The sequence below is a fragment of the Orcinus orca genome, chromosome 8 (genome assembly GCF_937001465.1).
Source record: "Orcinus orca chromosome 8, mOrcOrc1.1, whole genome shotgun sequence".
Lineage (NCBI taxonomy): Eukaryota > Metazoa > Chordata > Mammalia > Artiodactyla > Delphinidae > Orcinus > Orcinus orca.
This window is the reverse complement of record NC_064566.1, coordinates 29094000-29121393: the sequence shown is the minus strand read 5'-3', so window position 1 is coordinate 29121393 and position 27394 is coordinate 29094000. Positions and strand designations below refer to the sequence as shown.

Below are 27394 nucleotides of genomic sequence, written 5' to 3'. Positions count from 1 at the left end.
CACATGCCATGGAGCGGCTGGGCCCATGAACCACGGCCGCTGAGCCTGTGCGTCCGGAGCCTGTGCTCCGCAACGGGAGGAGCCGCAGCAGTGGGAGGCCCGCGTACCGCAAAAGGAAAAAAAAAAGAGATAGTACTTTGTGGAACCTAAATGATTAATAAGGCTTCCCAACAGGACCACAAACCAACCTAAACCATGACAAAATGTTACAGGTTACTGTCTAGAGTAAGAACAAACCTTCTCAGGGAGCTATAATGACAATAAGAAAGACCATAGAGGACTTAAAATGACATCAGTGAGATACTGCACAGAAGGAAAAGAAATGAGTCAGCACGCTTTGTGTGGATATCCAGTTTGTTCTGGGATAGGTTGGATTTTAGGTAAGCAGAACAAACAGAAACAGTTATTATGTACCTAGTGTTGCAAAAGTAACGCAGTTCCTTTAGCTCTCCTAGGGCCCCCTTATGAGATGGGATAGAGTCTGAGCCTAGTTGTGCACTCTACCAAGATGTGCTTTAGTTTGCCATTTTTCCTCCAGTTTCTCTGGACACTTGTCCTCAGGATGGAATGGGAGTAGGCCAGTCAATTTAGCTTCATGCACATGGTAATAAAGCATGACCTAGTTTGGGGACATCTCTTCACATTATTCTATATACACAATGTATTCCAATTATTCCAGGAATTGTTTTTTAGAGCCAAACAAAGAAAAGGCCTAGCTAGCTGGAAAATGGCTTTGATGTTCAGCTAAAAATATGGATTTTGATTTGGAGATAATGAAAGAATTATCCAAAAGCAGCAAGTTAGTTAGCGATTGCATGTACAGCAAAGAAAAGGATACCATTATCTGGAATCAGCATAGCCAGGTCCTCAAGTTTAGATTCAGTGTTATAGATAAGAAAGAGAGGAGGATTCTGGACAGGCAATGGCCAACCATTGATAAAGGAAACACACACACACACACACACACACACACACACACACACATTGCCACCTGCGGTGCAAATTCTTTTTGAGATTCTCTTACGTGATTAACTTTGTAAATCAATTAGTAATACGGGAAATGACTATTTTCTTGTCTTTAGGTTTCCATCAAGCATTACCATTTAGTTACATTAATGTGGAATTTACTGTCTCTATTAGTTACATATTGCTGCTGTAACAAATTACCACACATTTAGTGGCTTAAAACAACACTCATTTATTATCTTTCAGTTCTAGAGGTCAGAAGTCCGAATTGGACTCAATGAGCTAAAACCAAAGTTCCTTCTGGAAGCTTTAGGAGAGAATTTGTTTCTTTGTCTTTTTCAGCTTCCAGAACCTAACTGCATCCTCTGGCTTACAGACACCCCTCCCAACCTTCAAACCAGCAGCATAGCATCTTCTAATATCTCTTTGACTCTGACTTCCTTTTCTATCCCCTTCTTTCACTTCAAAGGACACTTGTGATTATATTGGGCACATTGAATAATTCAGAATAATCTCCTTATTCTAAGGTCAGTTGATTAACAAACTTAATTTCATCTGTCAAGTTAATTCTTTCTTGTCATGTAGCATAACATATTCACAGGGCTCAGAGATGAAGACATGAACATCTTTCAAGAGAATTATTTTGACCAGCACAACATATAACTGAATATTAAATTAACTTATTTACATGCAGAGCATTTTTAATTCAAATGTGTCTTGACAGAGGAGACCACATCATCCAAGCTTTAGGACATGTGCAGATGCTGCATTACTCCATGATTCTCAAACTTTAATCTACCAACCAATCAACCAACTAAACCTATTAATGCCTCTTTCTCAAAAATATGCCTGCTTTTCCTGGAATAATATCTGAATTCATTAGTTTTGAATTCTTAAGGGAGATTTTGCTTCTTAAAAATGAATTCAGTTGCCTCAGTAATTTTAAATTCATGTCTTCACCCTTCCTCCCACCCTATCCCTATACATTCATTCTCATGTTCAACAAGTCCACCATGTGTCAGATACTCTGCTAGGTACAGGATATTCAAAGATGGATAGAACACATAGTCACTACTGCTTAAACAGGATCTGAAGACAGAGAAGAGGATATAAAATTAAAGAATAACAACATGGGGACTTCCCTGGTGGTTCAGTGGATAAGACTCCGCACTCCCGACGCAGGGGGCTGGGGATCTATCCCTGGTCAGGGAAATAGATCCCACAGGCATGCCATAACTAAGAAGCCCACATCATGCTGTAACTAAAATAAAAAATAAAAAAAGGTCCCTCATGCTGCAACAAAGACCAAATAAGACCTGGCACAACCAAAATAATAAATAAATAAATAAACAAATAAATAAATTTCAAAAAAGAATAACAATATGGTTTAAAGTAAAGTACTATGAACTATAAAATTAGAGAGACAAGCCCTAACTCTGGTTGAGAAGGTCAGAAAAACTTCACTGCAAATATGAACTTTGGATGTGATGGGTAAGGGCAGGGTGGGGATGGCATTTCAGTTAAAAATGAAGAAAAGGTAGAAAGGGGAGACCCCCATGTCTCGTTGGCTCTTGCTGTTTGTTCTTCCTGGAGTGTCCCCCCACCTTCTGCCATATCTGACCCTTCTCTCTTCCTGTCCCCATTCCTAGGCCACCTGTCAAATCTCCATGTCTGTTTTATTGAAAGAATAAGATGAGGACAGAATAAAGTCTTCTTACATAATGTATAAACTCTTTATGATTTTCCTTGCTTACTTCTCCAAATACATCTCTTAACCACTTGCCCACATAGACCTAAATTCTAGATATACCAGGTTTTATTTCATATCTCTTTTTGTGGATTCCACTGTGTAATGGGAAAAGAAGAGAATCGGGAATAAGAAGGACCTAAGTGTGAACCCTAGAGCAATCATTGACAAAGCATGTGACCTTGAATGAATTTCTTTATTGCTTTCAACCCTATGTAGTAGGAATGTTGTAAAGTCAATATAAGGTAACACATGACATTTATTGAGTAGGCCAAAGATGGTTTGGATCAATCAGAAACTATCAATGTTTTATTTTTCTGCAGTCTTCAGACGTGCTCTGTTGTACTTCCCTTATTCCAACAATATTTAGGCAAGACTTTACAACTTTAGCTCATTTTAATAGGAATCAATTCCATTTTGATCATAAAGATTAAATTTCAGGCATTTAAAATGTTTCATCTAGACTTAAATCTAAATTCTAAACTTCAGTCTCCATTCCATTCCATCTATATTGGGGAGATAGCATGGTTTCTCCTTTTAGTATTCCTCAATATTTCTTTCATTCCCTAACTCCCCCACTTTTCACCTTCCAACTCCTCCAGGGTTAAGAAGAAGAGGAGGAAAATGGTCAAAGTTTTTTTTTATTTATCTTGTCCTGTTTGAAGTTCTATCTTGGCTTGTATTACTTGTCATTCCCTCTGTCTTGGCAAATGTTTAAATGTTCCTGTTTGTGTAAGGCACAAAACCGTGAGTGGTTTTAACCATGAGTGGTTAAATGCCCATCCTAGACTTCCATACTGGCCAGCTACTGATGTAGATGATGTATTTGACACCTGGCCTGTCATATCCACTAGCCAGTCTACCTCTTGTATAGCAGTTCACCCCAAGATACTTATAGTACCCCTTTGTCTTGGGGAGTCTCAGTAACACAGCTCAAGCTGGTTATCTTCTGTGGGATCCAACTGACCCAAAGAGACTACTTCATTTCTTCCATGACAAATGTGGACATGCACAATCACTGCTACCCTCTCTTCTTGTCTTAGACTCTAAAGCATCTCTAGTCATCCTCCCACAGTCAGAATTTTCTGATGGAAAGAAGATACTAATCTTGATTTAGGACAAAACTCTAGAGGGTACATGTCAAGAACCTAAGGCATTTATCCCCACTCTGTACTCTCATGACAGCACTGAGCTGGGCCTAAGGATTTATCTAGGTCATCAAGCATCCAGTCTTGGAGGGAGATGTCCATCTTTTCTTTTTTTCCAGTGTTCTAGATGTCTGTGAGTTTACATTTTGTTGTTCTGCATCTCTTAACTGGTGGGCATTCGAGAACCACCTACCTCCTCTCTCCCACTAGGGAGAAGCAGTGGACACACTGCCAACTAGCCTGACAATTCTCCTCCACCTGACCTTACATGAGTTGAATGGAGTGATAAGTTGAAGGTTGGGCTGGTGTGGCCACTAATATGCCTCCTTTACTGCTCCCTTCAGAATGCAGAGGGACTTGTCTCCCACTGTCTGTTAATGAATAGTATGTAATTTTAGCCAAAATGCTCAGATAACAGTAAACATTCCATTTTACACTCAGGCTCGTATGTGAACTTCATAGCACAGTGCCTGGCATATTATGGGACTCAGAAATGTTCATTGTATTGTTTTTTTTTTTTTTTTTTTTTTTACTTTTACTTGCAAAGTCTCAATTGGGTATTCCTGTAATGCAACTACTTATATAACTTTTTAAGGGGTTATTTAAATCTAACACTCATATTCTGGCATTTTTTAAATGAGTAAGAAAGCTAAAAGAGGGTAAAAAAAAGTAAATCTAAATTTTAAGTACTGCTTGGTGGAATGGAGAAAAATAACACCTTTCTACATTAAAATGCTTTTTTTTTTTCCTTCAGTTCAGAGGACGGTGGGCCTCATTTACACTTGCCTTTTCCAGAAGGTAACTTGTAGCTCAGCTCACCTGCTTTTAGGAACAGGTTGATTCATTTTACTAGCATCCAGCTAGTGCATTTGAAATTGCTGATGAAAGGTACTGTCAAATCCCTGGTCTATTTTGATAATGATTTGTACTTGTAAGGCAATCTGCCCATTAGTGTAGGAAAGGAGAATTGGGGCAGCACCTTATAAAATGATCTCTGAAAGCAAGCACGGAGCCCCAGGGTCTGCTGGGCAGGAATTTATATCCCCATAGCATTTTGACTCAGCACACAAATGTGGGATGTATGGGGGTGTTTGCCTCAGTGCCAGATTGTTTGCCTACACCAGAGGCTGTCCTAAGAGATTTGTTAAGAGATTTGTTGTATCTGCCTTTGCTTGCAGATTGGAATTTAGGGAGCCTTTATTTCAATGCTAAGTTATAGCACAGGGTTTCTCTCCGTTTTATCTATGACTGCCCAGATACAATCACCCACCGATAATCATGATATATTAAATGTATCCAGTTGTTAGCCAATTAGGTGGAATATAATCCATCACTGACCTTCTCTTGTTAATGTTCCCAACAAAGGGATTACTAAACAGGAGGCTATTTGTCTACTGTAATATGCAATGTAATCCTCCCCCATCCATGCTGTGAACTCTGCCATGTTACCCCAATATTTTACCTCAGAAAATGCAGTTGTATTGAGAAAATGTAAAAACTATAACCTGGAGTAAATTAGGCATGAGTTTAAATTTTAACTTGTGTCAGTTTGAGTAAAATAAGTCTTACTTTTTCTGAGCTACATTTTTAAAAGACCTATATCTTAAGTTTGCTGTGAGGAGAAAATGAGATGATATGAGCATAGGTAGTCAAGAAATATTCATGCTCTTCTCTCCTCAGCGTTAAAACTCACTTGTTACTCTTGCAACCAAAACTGCCACTGGGCATCCAAAAAAATTTTTTTTTTTTTTTTTTTTTGCGGTACGCGGGCCTCTCACTGTTGTGGCCTCTCCCGTTGCGGAGCACAGGCTCCGGACGCGCAGGCTCAGCGGCCATAGCTCACGGGCCCAGCCGCTCCGCGGCATGTGGGATCTTCCCGGACCGGGGCACGAACCCGTGTCCCCTGCATCGGCAGGCGGACTCTCAACCACTGCACCACCCGGGAAGCCCACCAAAATTTTTTTGATAGCAGTCGCCCCAGCCTTGAATTTTGAGGAACTAGCATTATCTTGAACTGGTGTGCCTCAGGGAGAGAGGAGAAGGTCACTCTGTTGTTGTCACCTCTTGTATAGTGTATACAGTGTATAGAGGTGTGTAAAAGGAAGCCCGTTCTCCTTTACTCATGTTAGGAATTTGTGTTCGTGAGGAAACCACATTAATGGCTGTTTGTTCCTCTTGGTCAGTTGTAAAAGTGAAGATTTTTGTCAGGATCACTGTTGTCTCTTAAGATTTTTAGGAGGTAAACTTATGAGCACTCAGAGGTTTAGGATTATGGTCCTTTTACTCCCTACCCCCCTTGCCTGGGATCTAGTTCACTTGGGGACACAGTGAAGGAAGAGCATGGATATCAGAGCCCGGCAACCTGGGTGTCTCCCACTATGCTACGTATCTTAGTGCCTTCTGGCAAGTCACTCAGCCCAGAGCAGACTTCTTCCAGTTCTTCGAACAGTCAGATTCTTTCCTGTCTTAGGTCCTTTGTCCGCTCCGTTCCTTCTCTGTAATGCCCCCCACCCCTCTTCTCCTGACTGACCATTTCTCACCTTTCCAGGCTCAGCTTAAGTATTACTCTTTCAGAAAGACAGGTTTCGGGTTGACCTCCCTTCCTCCTTCAGTTAACCACTGCTCTCTGGCTGCTTTCTTCACCTATCACGATTTGAATGAACGTATTTATTGGTTTATTTGTTTATTTACCCTCCCAAACTCTACACTAAGACAAACTCCTTGAGGACAGAAACTAGGTCTATATCACAACCCTAAACCCAATGCCTCTCATAGTGACATACGGAAGGGGCTCAAAAATATTAAAGGGAATTCCCTGGCGGTCCAGTGGTTAGGACTCTGTGCTTTCACTGCTGAGGGCACAGGATCAATCCCTGGCTGGGGAACTAAGATTAAGATCCCACAAGCCACATGGGGCAGCCAAATATACATATATATATATTTGTATATATATTTATATATATATAAATATATTTTTATTGGAGTATAATTGCTTTACAATGTTGTGTTAATTTCTGCTACACACCAAAGTGAATCAGCAACACACATCTCTTCCCTCTTTGACCTCCCTCCCGCCACCCATCCCACACAACTAGGCGATCACACAGCACTGAGCTGAGCTCGGTGTGCTATACAGCAGGTCCTCACTAGCTATCTATTTTACACATGGTAGTGTATATTTGTCAAACCTAATCTCCCAGTTCATCCCACCCTCACATTCCCCCCCAAGTCCACATGTCTGTTCTCTATGTTTGCCTTTCTCTTCCGGCCCTGCAGATAGGTTCATCTGTACCATTTTTCTAGATTCTACATATACGCATTAATATACGATATTTGTTTTTCTCTTTCTGACTTACTTCACTCTGTATGACAGACTCTAGGTCCATCCACATTGGTACGAATGACCCAATTTCATTTCTTTTTATGGCTGAGTAATATTCCATTATACATATGGACCACATCTTCTTTATCCATTCATCTGTCTATGGACATTTAGGTTGTTTCCATGTCCTGGCTACTGTAAATAGTTCTATAATAAACATTGGGGTACATGTGTCTTTTTGATTTATGGTTTTCTCAGGGTATATGCCCAGTAGTTGGATTGCTAGGTCATATGGTAATTCTATTTTTAGTTTTTTAAGGAACATCCATACTGTTCTCCACAGTGGCAGTATCAACTTACATTCCCACCAACAGTGCAGGAGGGTTCCCTTTTCTCCACACCCTCTCCAGCATTTATTGTTTGTAGCTTTTCTGATGATGACCATTCTGACCGGTGTGAGATGATATCTCATTGTAGTTTTCATTTTCATTTCTCTAATGATTAATGATGTTGAGCATTCTTTCATGTGTTTGTTGGCAATCTGTATATCTTCTTTGGAGAAATGTCTATGTAGGTCTTCTGCCCATTTTTGGATTGGGTTGTTTGTTTTTCTGATATTGAGCTGCATGAGCTGTTTGTATATTTTGGAGATTAATCCTTTGTTGGTTGTCTTGTTGCAAATATTTTCTCCCATTCTGTGGGTTGTCTTTTCATTTTGTGTATGGTTTCCTTTGCTGTGCAAAAGCTTTTAAGTTTAATTAGGTCCCATTTGTTTATTTTTGTTTTTATTTTCATTGCTCTAGGAGGTGGGTCATAAAAGATCTTGCTATGATTTACGTCAAAGAGTGTTTTTCCTATGTTTTCCTCTAAGGGTTTTATAGTATCCAATCTTACATTTAGGTCTTTAATCTATTTTAGTTTATTTTTGTGTATGGTGTTAGGGAGTGTTCTAATTTCATTCTTTTACAGGTAGTTGTCCAGTTTTCCTAGCACCATTTATTAAAGAGACTGTCTTGTCTCCATTGTATATTCTTGCCTCCTTTGTCATAGATTAGTTGACCATAGGTGAGTGGGTTTATCTCTGTGCTTTCTATCCTGTACCACTGATATTTCTGTTTTTGTGTCAGTACCATACTGTCTTGATTACTGTAGCTTTGTAGTATAGTCTGAAGTTAGGGAGCCTGAGTCCTCCAGCTCCAATTTTCTTTCTCAAGATTGCTTTGGCTATTCAGGGTCCTTCATGTTTCCATACAAATTATATAATTTTTTTGTTCTAAATCTGTGAAAAATGCCATTGGTAATTTGGTAGGGATTGCATTGAACCTGTAGATTGCTTTGGGTAGTATAGTCATTTTCACAGTATTGATTCTTCCAATCCAGGAGCATGGTATCTATCTGTTTATGTCATGTTTGATTTCTTTCATCAGGGTTTTATAGTTTTTTTAGTACAGGTCTTTTGCCTCCTTAGGTAGGTTTATTCCTAGGTATTTTATTCATTTGTTGCGATGGTAAATGGGATTGTTCCCTTAATTTCTCTTTCTGATCTTTTGTGGTTAGTGTATAGGAATGCAAGAGATTTCTGTGCATTAATTTTGTATCCTGCAACCTTACCAAATTCATTGATTAGTCTAGTAGTTTTCTGGTAGCATCTTTAGGATTTTCTATGTATAGTATCATGTCATCTGCAAACAGTGACAGTTTTACTACTTCTTTTCCAGTTTGTATTCCTTTTATTTCTTTTTCTACTCTGATTACCATAGCTAGGACTTCCAATACTATGTTGAATAATAGTGGCAAGAGCAAATATCCTTGTCTTGTTCCTGATCTTAGAGGAAATGGTTTCAGTTTTTCACCATTGAGAATGATGTTTGCTGTGGGTTTTTCATATATAGCCTTTATTATGTTGAGGTATGTTCCCTCTTTGCCCACTTTCTGGAGAGTTTTTATCATAAATCGGTGTTGAATTTTGTCAACAGCTTTTTCTACATCTGTTGAGATGATCATATGGTCTTTATTCTTTATTTTGTTAATATGGTATATCACATTGACTGTTTTCTCTATATTGAAGAATCCTTGCATCCCTGGGATAAATCCCACTTGATCATAGTGTATGATATTTTTAATTTGTTGTTGGATTCTGTTTGCTAGTATTTTGTTGAGGATTTTTGCATCTATGTTCATCAGTGATATTTGTCTGTAATTTTCTTTTTTTGTGATATCTTTGTCTGGTTTTAGTATCAGGGTGATGGTGGTCTTTTAAAATGTGTTTGGGAGTGTTCCTCTCTCTGCAGTTTTTTGGAAGAGTGTTAGAAGGATAGGAGTTAGTTAACTCTTCTCTAAGTGATTGATAGAATTTGCCTGTGAAGCCATCTGGCCCTGGGTTTTGTTTGTTGGAAGATTTTTAATTATAGTTTCAACTTCATTACCTGTGATTAGTTTGTTTATACTTTCTAATTCTTCCTGGTTCAGTCTTGGAAAGTTGTACCTTTCCAAGAATTTGTCCATTTCTTCCAAGTTGTCCATTTTATTGGCATATAGTTGTTTGTAGTAGTCTCTTATTATCCTTTGTATTTCTGTGGTTCAGTTGTAATTTCCCCTTTTTCATTTCTAATTATATTGATTTGAGTCCTCTTCTTTTTTTTCTTGATGAGTCTGGCTAAAGGTTTACCAATTTTGTTTATCTTCTCAAAGAACCAAATTTTAGTTTTATTGATCTTTGCTATTCTTCTCTTTGTTTCTATTTCATTTATTTCTGCTCCGATCTTTACGATTCCTTTCCTTCTACTAACTTCAGGTTTTCTTCTTCTTTTTCTAGTTACTTTAGGTGTAAGGTTAGATTGCTTATTTGAGAGTTTTCTCATTTCTTGAGGTGGGCTTGAATTGCTATAAACTTCCCTCTTAAAACTGCTTTTGCTGCATCCCATAGATTTTGGATTGTCATGTTTTCATTGTCATTTTTTTCTAGGTATTTTTTTCTTTTTTTTTTTTTCTCTAGGTATTTTTAAATTTCTTCTTTGATTTCTTCAGTGATCTCTTGGTTATTTAGTATCACACTATTTAGCCTCCATGTGTTTGTGTTTTTACAGTTTTTTCATATAACTGATTTCTGATCTCATAGCATTGTGGTCAGAAAAGAAGCTTGATATGATTTAAATTTTCTTAAATTTTCCAAGGCTTGATTTGTGACCGAAGATGTGATCTGTTCTGGAAAATGTTTCGTGTGCACTTTAGAAGAAACTCTATTCTTCTGCTTTTCATTGGAATGTCCTATAAATATCAATTAAGTCTATCTGGTCTACTGTGTCATTTACAGCTTGTGTTTGCTTATTTATTTTCTGTATTGCTGATCTCTCTATTGGTGTAAGTGGGGTGTTAAAGTCCCCCACTATTATTATGTTACTGTTGATTTCCCCTTTTATGGCTGTTAGCATTTGCTTTATGTATTGAGGTACTCCTATGTTGAGTGCATAAATATTTATAATTGTTATGTTTTCTTCTTGGATTGATCCTTTGATCATTATGTTTTGTCCTTCCTTATCTCTTGTAACAGTTTTTATTTTAAAATCTATTTTATCTGCTATGGGTATTGCTACTTCAGCATTTCTGTGATCCCCATTTACATGGAATATCTTTTTCCATCCCCTCCATTTCAGTCTGTATGTGTCCCTAGGTCTGAAGTTGGTCTCTTGTAGACAGCATATATAAGGGCCTTGTTTTTGTATCCATTTAGCCAGTCTGTGTCTTTTGGATGGAACATTTAATCCATTTACATTCAAGGTGATTATTGATATGTATGTTCCTGTTACCATTTTCTTAATTAATTTTGGTTTGTTTTTGTGGGGCTTTTTCTTCTCTAGTGTTTCCTGCTTAGAGAAGTTCCTTTAACATTTGTTTTAAAGCTGGTTTAGTGGTGCTGAATTCTCATAACTTGCCTGTAAATCTTTTAATTTCTCCATCAAATCTGAATGAGATCCTTGCTAGGTAATCTTGGTTGTAGGTTTTTCCTTTTCATCACTTTAAATATATCCTATCGCTCTTTTCTGGCCTGCAGAGTTTCTGCTGAGAAGTCAGCTGATAACATTATGCGGAATCCCTTGTATGCTATTTGCTGCTTTTCCCTTACTGCTTTTAATATTTTTCTTTGTCTTTAATTTTTGTCAGTTTGATTAATATGTGTCTTGGTGTGTTTCTTCTAGGATTTATCCTGTATGGTACTCTCTGTGCTTCCTGGACTTGGGTGGCTATTTCCTTTTCCATGTTAGGGAAGTTTTCATCTATAATCTCTTCAAATATTTTCTCACACACTTTCTGTTTCTTTTCTTCTTCTGGGACTCCTATAATTCGAATGTTGTTGCATTTCATGTTGTCCCAGAGGTCTCTGAGACTGTCCTCAATTCTTCTCATTCTTTTTTCTTTATTCTGCTCTGAGGTAGTTATTTCCACCATTTTATCTTCCAGCTCACTTATCTGTTCTTCTGCCTCAGTTATTCTGCTATTGATCCCTTCTAGAGTATTTTTAATTTCAGTTATTGTATTGTTCATCACTGTTTGTTTGCTCTTTAGTTCGTCTAGGTTCTTGTTAAACATTTCGTGTATTTTCTCCATTCTATTTCCAAGATTTTGGATCATCTTTACTATCATTACTCTGAATTATTTTTCAGGTAGTTTACCTATTTCCTCTTCATTTATTTGGTCTTGTAGATTTTTACCTTGCAATTTCATCTGTAACATATTTTTTTGTTGTTTATTTATTTATTTATTTTTTTGATAGGTGGGTCTGTATTCCTGTCTTACTGGTTGTTTGACCTGAGGCGTCCAGCACTGGAGTTTGCAGGCAGCTGGGTAGAGCCAGTTCTTGGTGCTGAGATGAGGACCTCCAGGAGGCCTCACTCTGGTTAATATTCCCTGGGCTCTGAGGCTCTCTGTTAGTCCAGTGGTTTGGACTTGGTGCTCCCACCACAGGAGCTCAAGCCAAACTCCTGGTCTGGGAACCAAGATCCTGCAAGTCGCATGGCATGACAAAAGAAAAGAAAAAAAAGGAGCAATACAATAACAAAGAATAAAAAATAAAATAATATTTGAAAGATAAAAAATATATTAGGAAGAATAAAATTATAATTGAAACTACAACATGGTATAACAGAACCACAACAGAAAAAAGAAAGGAAAAAAAAGGGAATGTGCCAAAAAGAGCAGAACAATAACAAAGTATAAAGAATAAAATAAAATTAGAAAAATAAACGATTTATTAGAAAAAATAAAAATATAAATGAATCAACAGCAATAAGGTAAAGCAGAACCACAACCTAAAAGAAGAAAAAAGAAAAAAAAGCAAGGCCAGAAAAGGCATTGGCTGTGGGGGGCAGAGCTTAGGCTGGGGGTGGGACTTAGCCAGGGGCGGGATCTAGGGTGGGGATGAGGCCTAGGTGGGGGTGACGTTTAAGCACGGGGCAGGGCCTAGGCTTAGGACTTGTATGGCAAGGGAAAGGCAGCACGTTCTGAGGCAGGGGGTCTCAGGATTGTGGAGTTCTTGAGTTTGGAGGTAAGGCCCTGGGTGAGGGTGTGTGGGCAGGGTTTAGGCCCAGCCCTGTTGGAGAGGTCTCAGAGGGGGGTCTTAGAGTGCTGCCTGTAGAGATAGGGCACTGGGTGGGTGTGTAGGGGTGGGGCTTAGGCTCTGCAATTTTGGAGGGAGCCTCTGAGGGTAGAGGATTAGGCCCAGGAGCCCAAGAGGCTCCCCAGTGCCCAAGTGGCCAGGGAAAGTGCTGGCTGTGCTCCCTTTTGTTCCTCCACTTTCCCGAATGTCTCCCCCCTCACCGCTGAACTGTGGGTGGGCCCCACCGGGTGTGGGAACTCCTCCCCTCCCCCCCCCCGCCCCTCAGGGTTGCTGGTCCTGTTGGTCCAGCCTTTAGTTTTGCTCCCCTCCCACTCTCTCAGGACCCCCGCAGCTGCAGGGGACCTCAGTGGGCAGAGGATCAGGAGAGCATCTCAGCAGGCCTCCCAGGGCCCAAGTGGGTAGGGTAAAAGCTGGCCATGTTGCTCCTTTCTGATCCTCTGCCCTCCCAATGGTCCCCCCCGCCCTTTTCCCCTCCAGGCATGGGATCCCCTCCCCTCCCCCAGCTGCCCCTCGGGGGCGCCAGACCTGTTCCACCTCATGTTCATTTCTCCTGCCCCTCACTCCCTCTCACGTCCTACCTGGTTGCTGGGGGTTCCTCCCATCCCCTTAGGTGTCTGTGGTCCCCCACCAGTGCCTGGTAAATGCTCTAGTTGTGTGGAGACCTGAATTCCACAACCTCCTAGTCTGCCATATTGACCCCACCCCCTATATATATATATATATATATATATATATATAAAAATTAAATCACTGGACAATTGCATTTCCCAGCCTCACTTGCTTCATCTGTAAAGGTGATAATAATAACACTTGGAGTGAGATTTAGGTGAGATATTATAGAAATGGGAAGGATCTGGCAGAGGGCCCGACCCAGGCTTGATGTTATCATTAAAAGTACATGAACTGGGCTTCTCTGGTGGCGCAGTCGTTAAGAATCTGCCTGCCAATGGAGGGGACATGGGTTCAATCCCTGGTCTGAGAAGATCTCACATGCCACAGAGCAACTAAGCCCGTACACCACAGGTACTGAGCCTGCACTCTAGAGCCCACGAACCACAACTGCTGAAGCCCGCATGCCTAGAGCCCATGCTTCACAACAAGAGAAGCCACCGCAGTGAGGAGTCCGTGCACCACATAGAAGAGAAGCCCCCGCTCACTGCAACTAGAGAAAGTCCGCACACAGCAACGAAGACCCAACGCAGCCAAAGATTAATTAATTAATTAATTAATTTAAAAAAAATGAGAGCATTAGGCTATTTCATGTGAAGAGTCCGCTTTACCTATACAATTCTCTGTTAGTGTAGAGAAGAACTGTATCTAGATTTTTTTTAGCATATAAGACACCATCTTGACTAGACAATTAAAAATATTATGCTACAACATGGCCAAATATTTGAGTTATTATGTAGTGAGAACAAGAAATTACTCCTTTTCCACTGGGAAATTCATTACCACCCAAGAGAAATGGGGAATATTTCACTGGTTGTAATTCTGTGAGGCTTACTAGCAATAAAAAGAAGAGCTGGAAATAACACGATTTCTCTGCTGTGATAAAACATGTATAAAATTCACTGCAGAATTAACAGCTTTTACCATTTATAAAAACTGCAACTTCTTCTCCCATATTTCTAGATTTTTTTATTCTGAAGGAGGAGGTTGGGAGTGTGCAATATTCTGATTTGATCTATTTAATTAAAATTGTGGACTTGCTTCAGAGGTATTACCAGGAAAGCTCTCCTTTGCCTATGGTGATATGGCTCATCCCATCACCCGGTAGTGGGGAAGTTTTGCCTCCTTGCCCCCATATGAGTTCCTGTTACAACAAAACATAATGCACTTCCCAATTTGCAGGCCTTGTTTCAAGCAGCCAGCCTGATCCACACAACAAGTCTTCCCATGATGACTTGGGGAGATGTGTTACGAGAGTAGATAGGCTCACTTGAGTCATTTTTCTCCTTTATTTTCCATCATTCTGTGACTTGGTACATTTTGCCTCTATTTTCTACAGTTAGAACAATAATGAGCACAACAACAACAAAAGCTAATATTTTATGAGGGTTTACTTTGTCTTGGGTACTGTTTAAAAACTTTACATGTATTAACTTATTTATTCCTAATGTTGTAGGAATTATTTTCTTCTACCCTTACAGAGGAATAAAGAGGTTAAATAACTTGTTCTGAATAACAAATTATCATGGAATAGAGGCAGGATTTGAATGCAGGCAGTATGGCTCCAGAGTCCATGCACCTAAGCACTATGTTTATAAACATCCATCATCAGTGTGAACACCTGTGGTAAGCAACATCTAAAATGACCCCCAATGATCCCTGACTTCTGACATTCAACCCTTCTGTAATTTCTTCCCTTTGTGTAAAGACTGGACCTAATGACTTGCTTCAAATAGATAGAATCTGGTAAAAGTGAGGAGATAATCACTTCTGAGATCAGATTACAGGAGTCTGTGACTTCCATCTTATTCTCTCTCTCTGGCTCTTTCTCTGGCTCTTCCTTCTGATGAAGCAAGTTGTCATGTTGTGAGCAGTCCTATGGAGTAGCCTATTTGGCAAAGAACTAAGGGTGGCTTACAGCCAACAGCCATCGACAAACTAACGTTTTCAGTCCAATATCTAGTGAAGAACTCAATCTTGCCAACAACCATGTGAGTGAGCTTGGAAGTGGATCCTTCCACAGTTGGGCCTTGTAAAGACTGCAGACTAAGCCAACACTGTAATTGTTCTCTTGCAATTGTTCTCTCCTGTGGGAGAGCCTGAGCTAAAGGACCCAGATACATGGCACCTGGATTCCTCACCAAAACTGTGAAATAATAGATATTTTAAGCCACTAAGTTTTGGAGTGATTTGTTACACAGCCATAGAGAACTGATACAACACTCTAGCACTTTTATTATTTATTATTTTCCTTCTTTTTTTTTTTTGGCCGCACCATGCTGCATGTGGGATCTTAGTTCCCCTACCAGGGATCAAACCCATGCCCCCTGCATTGGAAACGTGGAGCCTTAACCACTGACTGCCAGGGAGGTCCCTATTTTCCCTTTCTTTCTTTCCTTTTTGTCAATGCTTGCTATAAGTCACGCAATACTTTCACATACATTGTCTTATTTAACCCTCATTCAGCCCTATAAAATATATTATAATTTTCATTTTACAGATGAGGAAACAGTCTCAGAAAGTTTATGGAACCTCATAGCTAATAAGTGGGAAACCCAATGTTAGTACCTGGGTGTCTGCGATCTCTTCATCTTTTTAAAATTTATATCCCTTCTTCCATAAACTATTCCCTGTTTGATTCAATCCCCAAACCCTCATCTTACAAACAGAGCTAATCATTTTCTTGTCTATGACACCTCTCTCTGCATCATTTAAAATAATTACTAGTAATAGATATCATTGTTGAGTGATTTTAATGTGCCATGTACTATGCTAAGAGCTTTATATAAATTATCTTACTTTGTTCTCATAAAAATAATCTGAAATAGGTTCTACTACTTTCATTATTTTGTAAATGAGTAAATTCAGGATCATAGATGTTAAAAAACTCATAGTCACAGAGATAGAACATTTTGTATTACTTATTAGTTTTAGTTGTAATTCACATGCCTGATTTCCCCAATAAACGTTAAGCTCTAACAGGGCTTGCATCTTTGCACACCATGACACCCAGCACAGACCTTCCCATATGGGTGCTGAATGAACGATTATTGAACTGAATTTCAACCTTAAGTCCTCCATTTTGTGCATATGGACAGTCAGATTTATTCAGAGTGATACAAATACCAAGAAAACTCATTCAGTACTATATAAGTTCATAATATATATATATATATAAAATATTTTTTCTACAAAAATCTGATGTCATTGACTCTCATGACTCACATAGCATAGAATCTCACTCAAATCTCTTTCTCCTTCACAATTTGTTTCTTTATCTCATATCATTTACAACTAAAAGTTATGGCCAAGAATAGTGAATCCTGAGAGTCTACAAAATTAGTAGTTATAAAATAAGTAAACACCTTAATACATTGCTCTTGCTTGAAGAGTTCAAGGCAAGAAAGCAGGATACAAAAAGAATTTCTAAACTGGGATTCAAACCAAATGATATATGGAAATTAGAATGATGAGGTAGCCAGAAAACTCCTTAATCAAACTCTACATTTCAGTAAATTGAATAATTAATATCGTTTATCTTAGGGATTCTTACTGAATTGCTTCATAAGAATGCAGCTTTAAAATTATCAACTTGATTAATTCATCCACTGAGTTGAGAAATATTTAACGAATGCTTACGATAGCAAGACAGTGTTTTTGTAAACAATAATATAGAAATGAATGAAACATTGTCTCTGCACCAAGGGTCTTTCAGTATAGTATAAAAGTTAGATGTGGTTAAATATAGTATCATCTAAGTACAAAGATAGGTTTAGGTTTTAGGAACATAGACAAGGGAGTTTCTACTTTCAGTGTTAGGAGTATATCAAAATAGTATGTGGTGTATAAGACTTTAATCCATTCATATGATTTCCATGTGATTCCATATTCTCTTAAATTTTCTTTAAATGAAGAAATATAGAAACTACCAAATAAATATAGACATTTTGGAAAGCTTTGGCTCTCTACAACAAATTCCTAGCAGCTAATGGGTCACCCAGAAATATGGCACAATTAATGTTATATCTCTGTGTACTAACGTTAGAACAGAATCACTCCAGGAGAAGGTAAGAGTCTGAGGACCACAGGCTCTTTGAACTCCCCAAACGTGTCTCAACTTCAGAAGCACCTGTGCTAAATAACTTTGTGAGTTTTTGCTGTGATGACTCAAAGATATTATAAGTACGTGGGACTTTGCATTGCCAGATTTTCTTCATTACGATTCAGAAGGAAACGTAGCCCTGCGCTATAGAATATAGAATTTATGAAGTCTGAATAGAATTACCCTTATCCCTCTAGGAGTGTCTAATCTAATAGAATTATAAAACAGACTGACTTTGAGACTTACAATTGTTTGGGTCATATGGAGACTACATTTTTAAGCCAGAATCATAATGTATTTTGTATTAAAATACAATATTTTTTGAAATAACAATTGTTTTGTTAAATTAATCGATAGCCCCCATATTTGTCTTACAGACCACAATTGCTTCTTCCTTTTGAAACGTATAATATTTGAGTATACAGTCCTCTATTTCTCATTATCACTAGCATCTAGGCACCATCTTGTCTATTGCCCTCTTTCTTTGAAGGCTCTTTTACTTGCTGCATGAGGTTTGTATTTTAAGTGCGGCTATCATCGTACCTAACTTACACATCGACATAAACAGCATATCTAATACCCTGAACTTGTTAAGAACACCCTACCACTTCTGAAACACACTATATCCGAACTGGTTCTCATGATCTGCTTTTCTTCCTGGTTCCTCACATTGGTTTTCTCCCACTCCATACTCCAGTCCATCAAGGAGAAGAAATACTTGCGGTCACCTTAGACCTTTTCTCCCTTTCAGTCTCTATTCTATTCTCATAAAATTCTATCAATTCTTTCTCAAAGATGTTTCTCCTTTTCACTTTCCCCCTTCTTTTTTTTCTTAGTTCTTGCCACAGCTGTACTCTTGCTGGCATTTCATACTCTGGTCTCTTCCCCCTCGGGTTCACCATACATACACCCTTAGATGATCTTCCTACATCACAGTTTCTGTTCATCATTCATGTTGGGCAGAGCACACAATGAATCACAACTGTATCTCACTGAGTTATTTTTCCTTCAGTACAGTTATCACCTTTCTTTCATTATAAGAGTTTTGCCTACTCATAGAAAAAGTAAAAAGTACTGACACTATTGTAATTCAAAACTTTTTCTTTTGTATTTCCTAACTGGTTATCATTGTTTTATATAAAAATGTAGATATCTGTTAATTAAAAAATTTTTTTACATGCTCAACTCTCACTGATTCTAGGAATTTTTTTTTTTTTAAAGAAGATGTTGGGGATAGGAGTTTATTAATTAATTTATTTATTTTTGCTGTGTTGGGTCTTCCTTTCTGTGCAAGGGCTTTCTCTAGTTGTGGCAAGTGGGGGCCACTCTTCATCGCAGTGCACGGGCCTCTCATTATCGCGGCCTCTCTTGTTGTGGAGCACAGGCTCCAGACGCGCAGGCTCAGTAGTTGTGGCTCACGGGCCTAGTTGCTCCACGGCATGTGGGATCCTCCCAGACCAGGGCTCGAACCCGTGTCCCCTGCATTAGCAGGCAGATTCCCAACCACTGCACCACCAGGGAAGCCCTGATTCTAGGAATTTTAAGTCTATTTTTCTTGGAGTTTCTGGGCACATAATCTTATATTCTTCAAAAAATGATAATTTTTCTACCCCTTTCTGTTCAACGTTTTATTAAATTTGGATAGAACTTCCAGGAAAATGCTAACTAATAATGGAAATAGTCCACATCATTGTCTTGCTTCTGATGTCAGTGGGAATGACTCCAGTGTTTCATTAAGTATCATATTAGGTATGGATTTATGATTTTTGTTCCTAAGTAAGTATCCCTTTCTTTGCTTTCTAAGAGTTTTAGCCAGGAGCAGGTGTTTAATTTTTATCAAATGCTTTTTTTGCCATCATCTGAGAAGGAAAAATATGTTTTTTCCTTTTAATTACTCTTGCAATGTAATCTTTAATAAATTCCCTAATGTAAAATGAATGTTCCTTATTTTCATGAGCTTGTGAGTATGATTTAAGCTATGTTCATATTGATAATCTAAAGGTTGATGGCTCATTGATCAGGAACACTGCTTCACTGATAGTTCTAACCTGATACTACCCTACCCCAAACTTCAGTGATTTCTTGTTTTCAGAAGGTATTTAGTGGGTGTTTAGGAAGAATTAATCTCATGGCTTTCCTCTCTGGTCTCCTTGCTGATGTTGAAAAAGGTGTGTGGTCATCCTCTCTCTTCTACTGGCAGTTCCTTTTATAGGAATGATACTCTTGAAAGAGAGTAAGTTTATTATGGATTCATACCACAGATGCCTACAGATGAAAGCCCTCAAAACACTAAGTATCTCTGTGAATTTTTGAAACTTTTCTACACTACCAGTTCTATACTGAATTTCATGAAGAAATAGGGATTCTTCTGAACACTGTGTCTGGGACACTGCAGCAACATTGCTTACATCCTAAAGTATCACAATGCATTTCAAGTCAAAGGGATGTCTGGGAGCCACCAGTTTGTGGGCTGGACAGGTTCAGCTATATTCTGGACCTAGCTTAGATTCAGATAGGTCAGTCATATATTAATAATATTAATTACTTAATATTAAGCAATTTAGTCAAATTTATCCAATTCAACCATGTTTTCCATTACATGAAATCCCCTCCCCCTTCTTTGGGCTTTTTAAGCTCTAGTCTTTCTGCCTACAGTTTCCCAGCTATGTCTTCCTGTATATTGGTTTTATCCTTAATTTTCCTGGAGTATATCCTCAAATACACACAAATAAGAATCGTGGGTGCTCAAATTTCTGAACCTTACATGTCAAAAATACCTTAATTTACTCTTCTTCTTGAGTGATTAATTGAGTATAAAATTCTAGAATTCAAAGGCATTTCCCTCATTCCTTGGAGCCATTGCTCCATTATCTTCTAGTATTTGGTGTAACTGACTTTTAGACCTTTATAGGTGACCTGCTTTTCTCTCTCTTCCCTGTAAACTTTTATTGTCTCATGTTTAATTTTGAAAATCTGCGGCGGTGTCTAGTACTTCACTCCCTGGACACATTCATTCTAAATAATAATGCTTTCCTTTAACACTTTTGAATTTGCTATTGTCACTGTTGTTGTTGTTTTCCTCCCCTTCATTTTCACCTACTTTTTCTTGTTGGAATGATTGTCAGTAGGATATTGAACATCCTGAATGGTCCTTTATGTCTCTTCCCTGTTTTTTCATAGTTTATTTATTTTTTGTTTTGTTTGCTTTGCTCTGAGATCAGAGATTAAAAAAGAAAATTATCTCCCAGGTCTTTGTTTTTTTACAATTAATCTATTGACTTCCAAAAGGTCTTTTTCTTTTCAGATTGATAATTTTTGTTAGCATTGTATTTATATTTTATTGGTGCTATAACTTTAAATCTTTTAGGACGCATTAAAAATTGTTCCCTTAAACTATATAAATTATATTTCCTCTGGGATTTATTGTTATGTTTATTTTTAATTTTATATTATTCCTTTGTGCTACTACTTTTTTCATATTTTCTTTTGGCTCATGGATATTCATATTTAAGAATAAAGGACTTGTTTAAATATTCTCAGTAGCTAATCTGAGTTTCTTCTATTGCTGGGTATGGAGATCAATTTTAACCATAGCCTCTTCTCCAAAATGGGAAAGTTTACTGAAAGTTCATTGTCAGTGGACAGGGTTTATGGATAGGAAGGCTTTCAGATAGGGTGTGTGGATAAGAAGTTGGCTTCCAATGCTGGAATGAGAGTCTCAACCTCAAGTCTTAGCTATCCCATGGTGGTTCCTTCCTTCCCTCCTTCTTCCCTCCTTCTCTCTCATTCTCTCTCTTTCTCTCCCTCCTTCCCTTCATCTTTCTTTCCTTTTAAGTAAAGCCTTTTGATTTTCATTCAGACGGAAAATAATGGGTTGACAATCCTTCATTTTGAAGTGTGGGTTATGGGGAATGGGCAGAGGGCTGACTAGCAAATGGCAGTTTTGTTTTCAGAACTGTAACAAATTCTCTTGTTTAACATTTCCCTCTCACATCTCCTCTTATCTACTGACTCCACGGTGTTCCATTCGCAACTTTGAACCTCCCCCATGTATTTATTCTGGACTGCAAGTACTTCAACTGTTTTGTCAACCCACTTCAACTACAATCCATTTTCCAGTAATTTATTGCATTCTCTTATGCTATAGACTTTGCCCTGTTGATGTCTCTTGACGTGATTTCTTCTGTGTTATGAATGTATTACTTTTCAGAGTTGTACACTCTCATTACAATGGAGTCTTGAGAGGGAGAGAAGACAAATGCCTGTGTTCCAAATATCAGCATTTGTACAATAAAAACTATGGTTTTCATAAAAATGATACATTGTAATGATAAAAATTTTACACAGTGAAAAAAATAGTGTATAGAAATATGCCAAAATTCACACAGAATTCAATGATCCAGAAAATACCAATATTAATGTTAGTCAAACCTGGTTTCAGGTACTTTCTATATATAAATTTTTAAATGGATGTCTTAGAGATATGGTGATGGAAAAATATAGAGACAATTATATTGAAATATCCTTTATATTAGAAAAAATTGCATTTTATTTTCAGAATTTCATCTTGAATGAGATATGCCCCCATGCTCAAATTAATTTCAGTGTTATCAACCAAATCAATCAACGTTTATGAACAAAGCCACCAAAGAACCATTTCTCAAATCACCTTGGCTCCATGTTGCAATTTATTCACAACTGTGATCCTTCCAAGTCCTTCCTGAATATTTCTGGGAATTCCCAAAGGATCTTCATACATCTGGGTTTTTTCTACTGGCCTCTCGGCCTGGCTGCTCATAACTCCTCCATGATATACTATACAGGCTCTGAAGATGAGAGGACAAGTGTGGTTTACAGTAATTCTCTGTAAATTAAGAAAAATCCCACATCTGTTGTTATATCTTGGCTACTTAAATTTTTATTTTGTACTGTTATTAGATATGTTTGATTTACATATTTTTATAGTATTTAAGATAAAACCTTTAAATTATTGTTTTTACAACTTTTTTTTCAACAAATTTCTGTTCTCCTTATTTTCTTAACTAGACTTTATTGTCCTCATAACTTTCTGTAATGTGAGAGGTTGAAGGGTAGGAATTTGCTGAATAGTGAAGTTTTTCCCATATGTAAGATTTTAAATATATATATAATTTTCCTTTACATTATTAAATACACCTTAGTTTTTAGTTGTGTTTTCTTTATGCTTTTACAGCAGTATTTATCCAGGATAGCATACTTTTCCCTTTTTAGACTTTTATTTAAAATTTTTGGTTTTATAATGGCATGGCCAGATAAATTATTCTGTAAAATTTGTGATTTAGGTGATCAGTTAAAATTTATTTGAGACCTATTTTATTTTGTAAATTTCCCCCAAATAAATGTGATACATATATTCATATATGTATATTTTATTGTAGTAAAAAACACATAACATGAAGTCAACTCAAATTTGTAAGTATACAGTACAGCATTGTTAACTATATGCAAATTGTTTTACAGTAGATCTCTAGAACTTTTTCCTCTTGCATGACTGAAACTCTATATCTATTGACCAGCAACTCCCATTTCCCCCTCTTCACATTCCCTGGTGACCACCTTTCTACTTTTTTATTTTATGAGTGTGACTACTTTTAGATATCTCATACAAGTGAAATCATGTAGAATTTGTCCTTCTGTGACTGGCCTGTTTTACTTACCATGTCTTCAGGGTTCATCCATGTTGTAGCATGTGTCAGGAGTTCCTTCTTTTTTAGGGCTGAATAAATGAAAATTACATTCTCTTTATCTATCCACCCGTTGATGGACATTTATGTTGTTTCTACCTCTTTACTATTGTGAATAATACTACAATGAACATAGGAGTGCAAATAGCATTTCAAGATTCTGTTTTCAATATGTTTGGATAAATACCCAAAATTGGGATGGCTGGGTCATATGGTAGTCCTATTTTTAATTTGAGGAAACTCCACACTGTTTTCCATAGTGGCTGCATCATTTTTCATTCCTACTAACAGTGCACAGGAGTTCCAATTTTACCACATCATCACCAACACTTACTATTTCCTTCTTCTTCTTTTTTTTTCGATAATAGCCCTTCTAACATTTGTGAGGTGATATTTCATTGCTTTGATTTACATTTCCCTGATGATTAGTGATGTTGAGCACCTTTTCATATACTTGTTTGCCATTCTTATGTCTTCTTTGGTGAAATGTCAATTCAAGTCATTTGCTCATTTTTTAATCCATTTATTTATTAATTTATTTATTTATGCTAATAAGGTGTAAGAGTTCCTTATATACTTTGGAAATTAACCCCTTATAAAATACATGGTTTGCAATTATTTTCTTTCATTCTGTGAATTGACTTTTTACTCTTATTTCCTTTGCTACGTAGAAGCTTTTTAGTTTGATGTGGTCCCACTTGTCTATTTTTGCTTTTCTTGCCCATGTTTTTTGTCTCATATTCAAGAATTCATTTCTAAGACCAATGTTATAAAGTTTTTTCCTTATGTTTTCTTCTAAGAGTTTTATGGTTTCAGGCCTTACATTTAAGTCTTTAATTCATTTTGAGTGTATTTTTGTGTATGGTGTAAGAGAAGGGTCCAATTCCATTTTCTGCATGCAAATATTTAGTTTTCCCAACACTAATTTTTTAAAGAGACTATCCTTTCCCCATTGGGAAGTGTTTGCACTCTTGTCCAAATTTCGCTGCTTTTTAAAAAAAATCTATGGGCAGGCAGGGGAGTCCTGGGATGAGAAACACCTGGGAGCAGGAGTGCTAAGGCCCCACCTCCTCCCAGACTCCTGTATAAGGAGTTTAGCTCACATCACCAATCACAGTCCTGAGTGCTGCTGCTTCCCGCCCCGCCCTGCCGCCCAATCAGAGCCACAGGGCAGTAGCTCCGGGCCCCAGAGGCCAGACCATCTGTGCAAAATGTATGTCTCGAACACCCAGCCCGGGCAGGGCTGCAGAAGCCAGCCGGGCCCCAGAGGCCAGACCATCTGTGCAAAATGTATGTCTCAAACACCCGGGACGGGCAGGGCTGCGGAAGCCAGAATGAGGGAGTGAATTGCGCATGCGCGGGCGGCAAATCTCTAGCTCCTCAGGAACGGAACCAAAGGGCCTGGCGTAGCGCGGGCGCTTCTGGCCCGGCCACCTAGGGCTCCCATGCTAAGTCTGTCAAGGTCAAGGCTACAGCAAACTCGACAAGCCTTTCCACTATCCTCAAGGCAAGCAGTTTTTTTTTTTTTTTGCTGTACGCGGGCCTCTCACTGTTGTGGCCTCTCCCATTGCGGAGCACAGGCCCCGGACGCGCAGGCTCAGCGGCCATGGCTCACGGGCCCAGCCACTCCGCGGCATGTGGGATCTTCCCGGACCGGGGCACAAACCCGTGTCCCCTGCAGGCGGACTCTCAACCACTGCGCCACCAGGGAAATCCGAGTGAAGCAGTTTTTGCTGGGAGCTTGGAGGTATCTAAAATTCGTGCCAGAAGACCAACTGTGCCTGTCCCTCAAACATTTGCCTTTAAGGGCAGCTTCAGGGCATTACTCTCTGTTTCTGAACCAGCCCATCTGGCAGCAGCCTGGGGAAGTTGCCTCCTCCGCTCAGTCTCCTCCATCAGGAACTATTTTCTTCTTTGAACACCGTCAGGGACGCCCGCGGCAGGAGCTGAGGGCCTGGTCCAGGTGAGTGGAGTGTGGAATTTCCCAGGAAGGCACAGGGCACAGAGTCTGCAGGGTGCTCCTGGTGACTTCGGGCTCATGTCCTCTGTTCATATTTCTGGGCTCTCTATTCTGTGCCATGATCTATAGATCTGTTTTTATGTCGGGGCCATATATATATATATATATATATATTTTTTTCCCAATAGTTTTGTAATATGTTTTGAAGTTAGGAACATTGGGTGCCAGCTCTACTCTTCACTTTCCCCCCAGGGAGAGGCCTCCAAGTTGTGTCAGCTCTGCCTGCTATACCACTGGTCCTCAGGAATGGCAGGGAGGCTCCCAGCTCTTTTTTTTTCTCTGTGGCACCCAGGCACCTAGAATATTCTGGGTTCCATTAGGGCCTTGAGATAGGCAAAACAGAAACCAGTCTCGTGAGCAGCCCTCAGGAAAAAGCTAGAACATTGGCTGCATGTTCCAACTCTCCCTCCTCAGGGAGAAGCCAGGAGTTGAGGATTTTTTCCTGCTTCTTCTGTGCTGAGCTGTGGGGGAGGGACTATGGCAAGTGAATAGGTGCTAGTCTAAATTGTTGCCTTTGTTCTCAGCAGCTCGCAACTTGACACCTTTTCCAGTTAGTGCTTAGATTCAGGCAAGACAGAAATCAGACCCTTGGGTACTTTCCCCAAAAGTCTGAATGTTGCATGAATATTTCAGTCTTTTCTTTTCCTCCCCAGGGAGAAGCCAGGAACTCGGAGTTTTCTCCTGATTATGCCGCAGAGTGCCAAGGGGAGGACTAGGTGAGTGAGTGCCATGAATTTTCCTACCAGCTTAGATACAGCTAGTTTTCCACACAACTAAGTGGTGGGACCCTCTTAACTGGTTTATGGATATCTCACCAAGGGAATTTGTTCATGTATTGCTGTTGAATAGATGTCTCCTTAGGTAAAAGAGGGTTTGGGGCTTCCTATTCTGCCATCTTGTTGACATCCTGTCGTATGTGTGTGTGTGTGTGTGTGTGTGTGTGTGTGCGCGCGCGTGCGTGTGTGCATTTTGTATTTTCTTTCTGTTTTTGAGATATAATTGGCATACGGCACTATATGAGTTTAAGGTATAGAGCATAATGATTTGATTTACATATATCATGAAGTGATTGTCACGATAAATTTAGTGAAGATCATCTCATATTTATATATAAAATTAAAGAAATAGAAAAAAACTTTTTTCTTGTGATGAGAACTCTTAGGATTTACTGTCGTAACAACTTGCATATATAACGTAGAGCAGTGTTAATAAATTCATCGTGTTCTACGTTACATCTCTAATACTTATTTATCTTATTAATTAGAAGTTTGTACCTTTTGACTGTCTTCTTCCAAGTCCCCTTCACCCCCAACCCCCTGACCCTGGTAACCACAAATCTGGTCTCTTTTTCTGTTTGTTTGTGAGGTATAATTAATCTACAATGCTATGTTAGTTCCTGTTACACGACATAGTGATTCAATGTTTCTATACATTTCAAACTGATAACCACAGTGTCTCGTTACCGTATGTCACTATACAAAGATATTATATAGTTGTTGACTGTATTCCCACACTGTACATTTCATACCTGTGACTCATTTATTTTGCAGCTGGAAGTTTGTACCTCTTAATCTTACTCACCTATTGCTTTCCTCCCCCTACCCCTCTAGCAAACACTTGTTTGTTCTCTGTATTTATAACTCTGTTTCTGTTTGGTTATGTTTGTTCATTTGTTTTGGTTTTTTGGATTCCACTGGTTTAGATGAACTGGTTTATGAATATCTCACAAAGGTATTTGTCCATGTATTACTGTTGAGTAGGTTTCTCCTTAGGGAATGGAGGACCTGGGGCTTCCTATTCTGCCATCTTGGTACAAAATTCAATATATATGCTTTATTTGACATTGTTATTTTATCATTTAAATTATCTGTGCCCTTATTTATCTTTTCAAATATTTTCTTTGGTAATGTATGAAAGAATTTTGTTAAATTCTCTTAGATATTGAGTTATTATTTTCTCCTTTCATTTCAAGCTATTTTTGATGCACATATTTCAATGTTATGGGCTTTTTTTAACCTTATGAAAGTCCATGAATTTATCAACTTATGTTTAAAAGTAGATTTGATCCATGTAAAAATTTTTC

At 38.5% G+C, this 27394-nt stretch overlaps 1 protein-coding gene across 1 annotated transcript in view; it reads left to right on the top strand.

Annotated features, from left to right (window-relative positions):
• LOC101283131 (hypoxia-inducible factor 1-alpha inhibitor-like) overlaps positions 1-27394 on the top strand; it is a 124658-nt gene that overhangs the window by 46835 nt on the left and 50429 nt on the right. Inside the window, 2 exon segments of the mRNA XM_049713822.1 lie at positions 25136-25254; positions 25965-26027. Of these exon segments, the coding sequence (XP_049569779.1) occupies positions 25136-25254; positions 25965-26027 (182 nt within the window).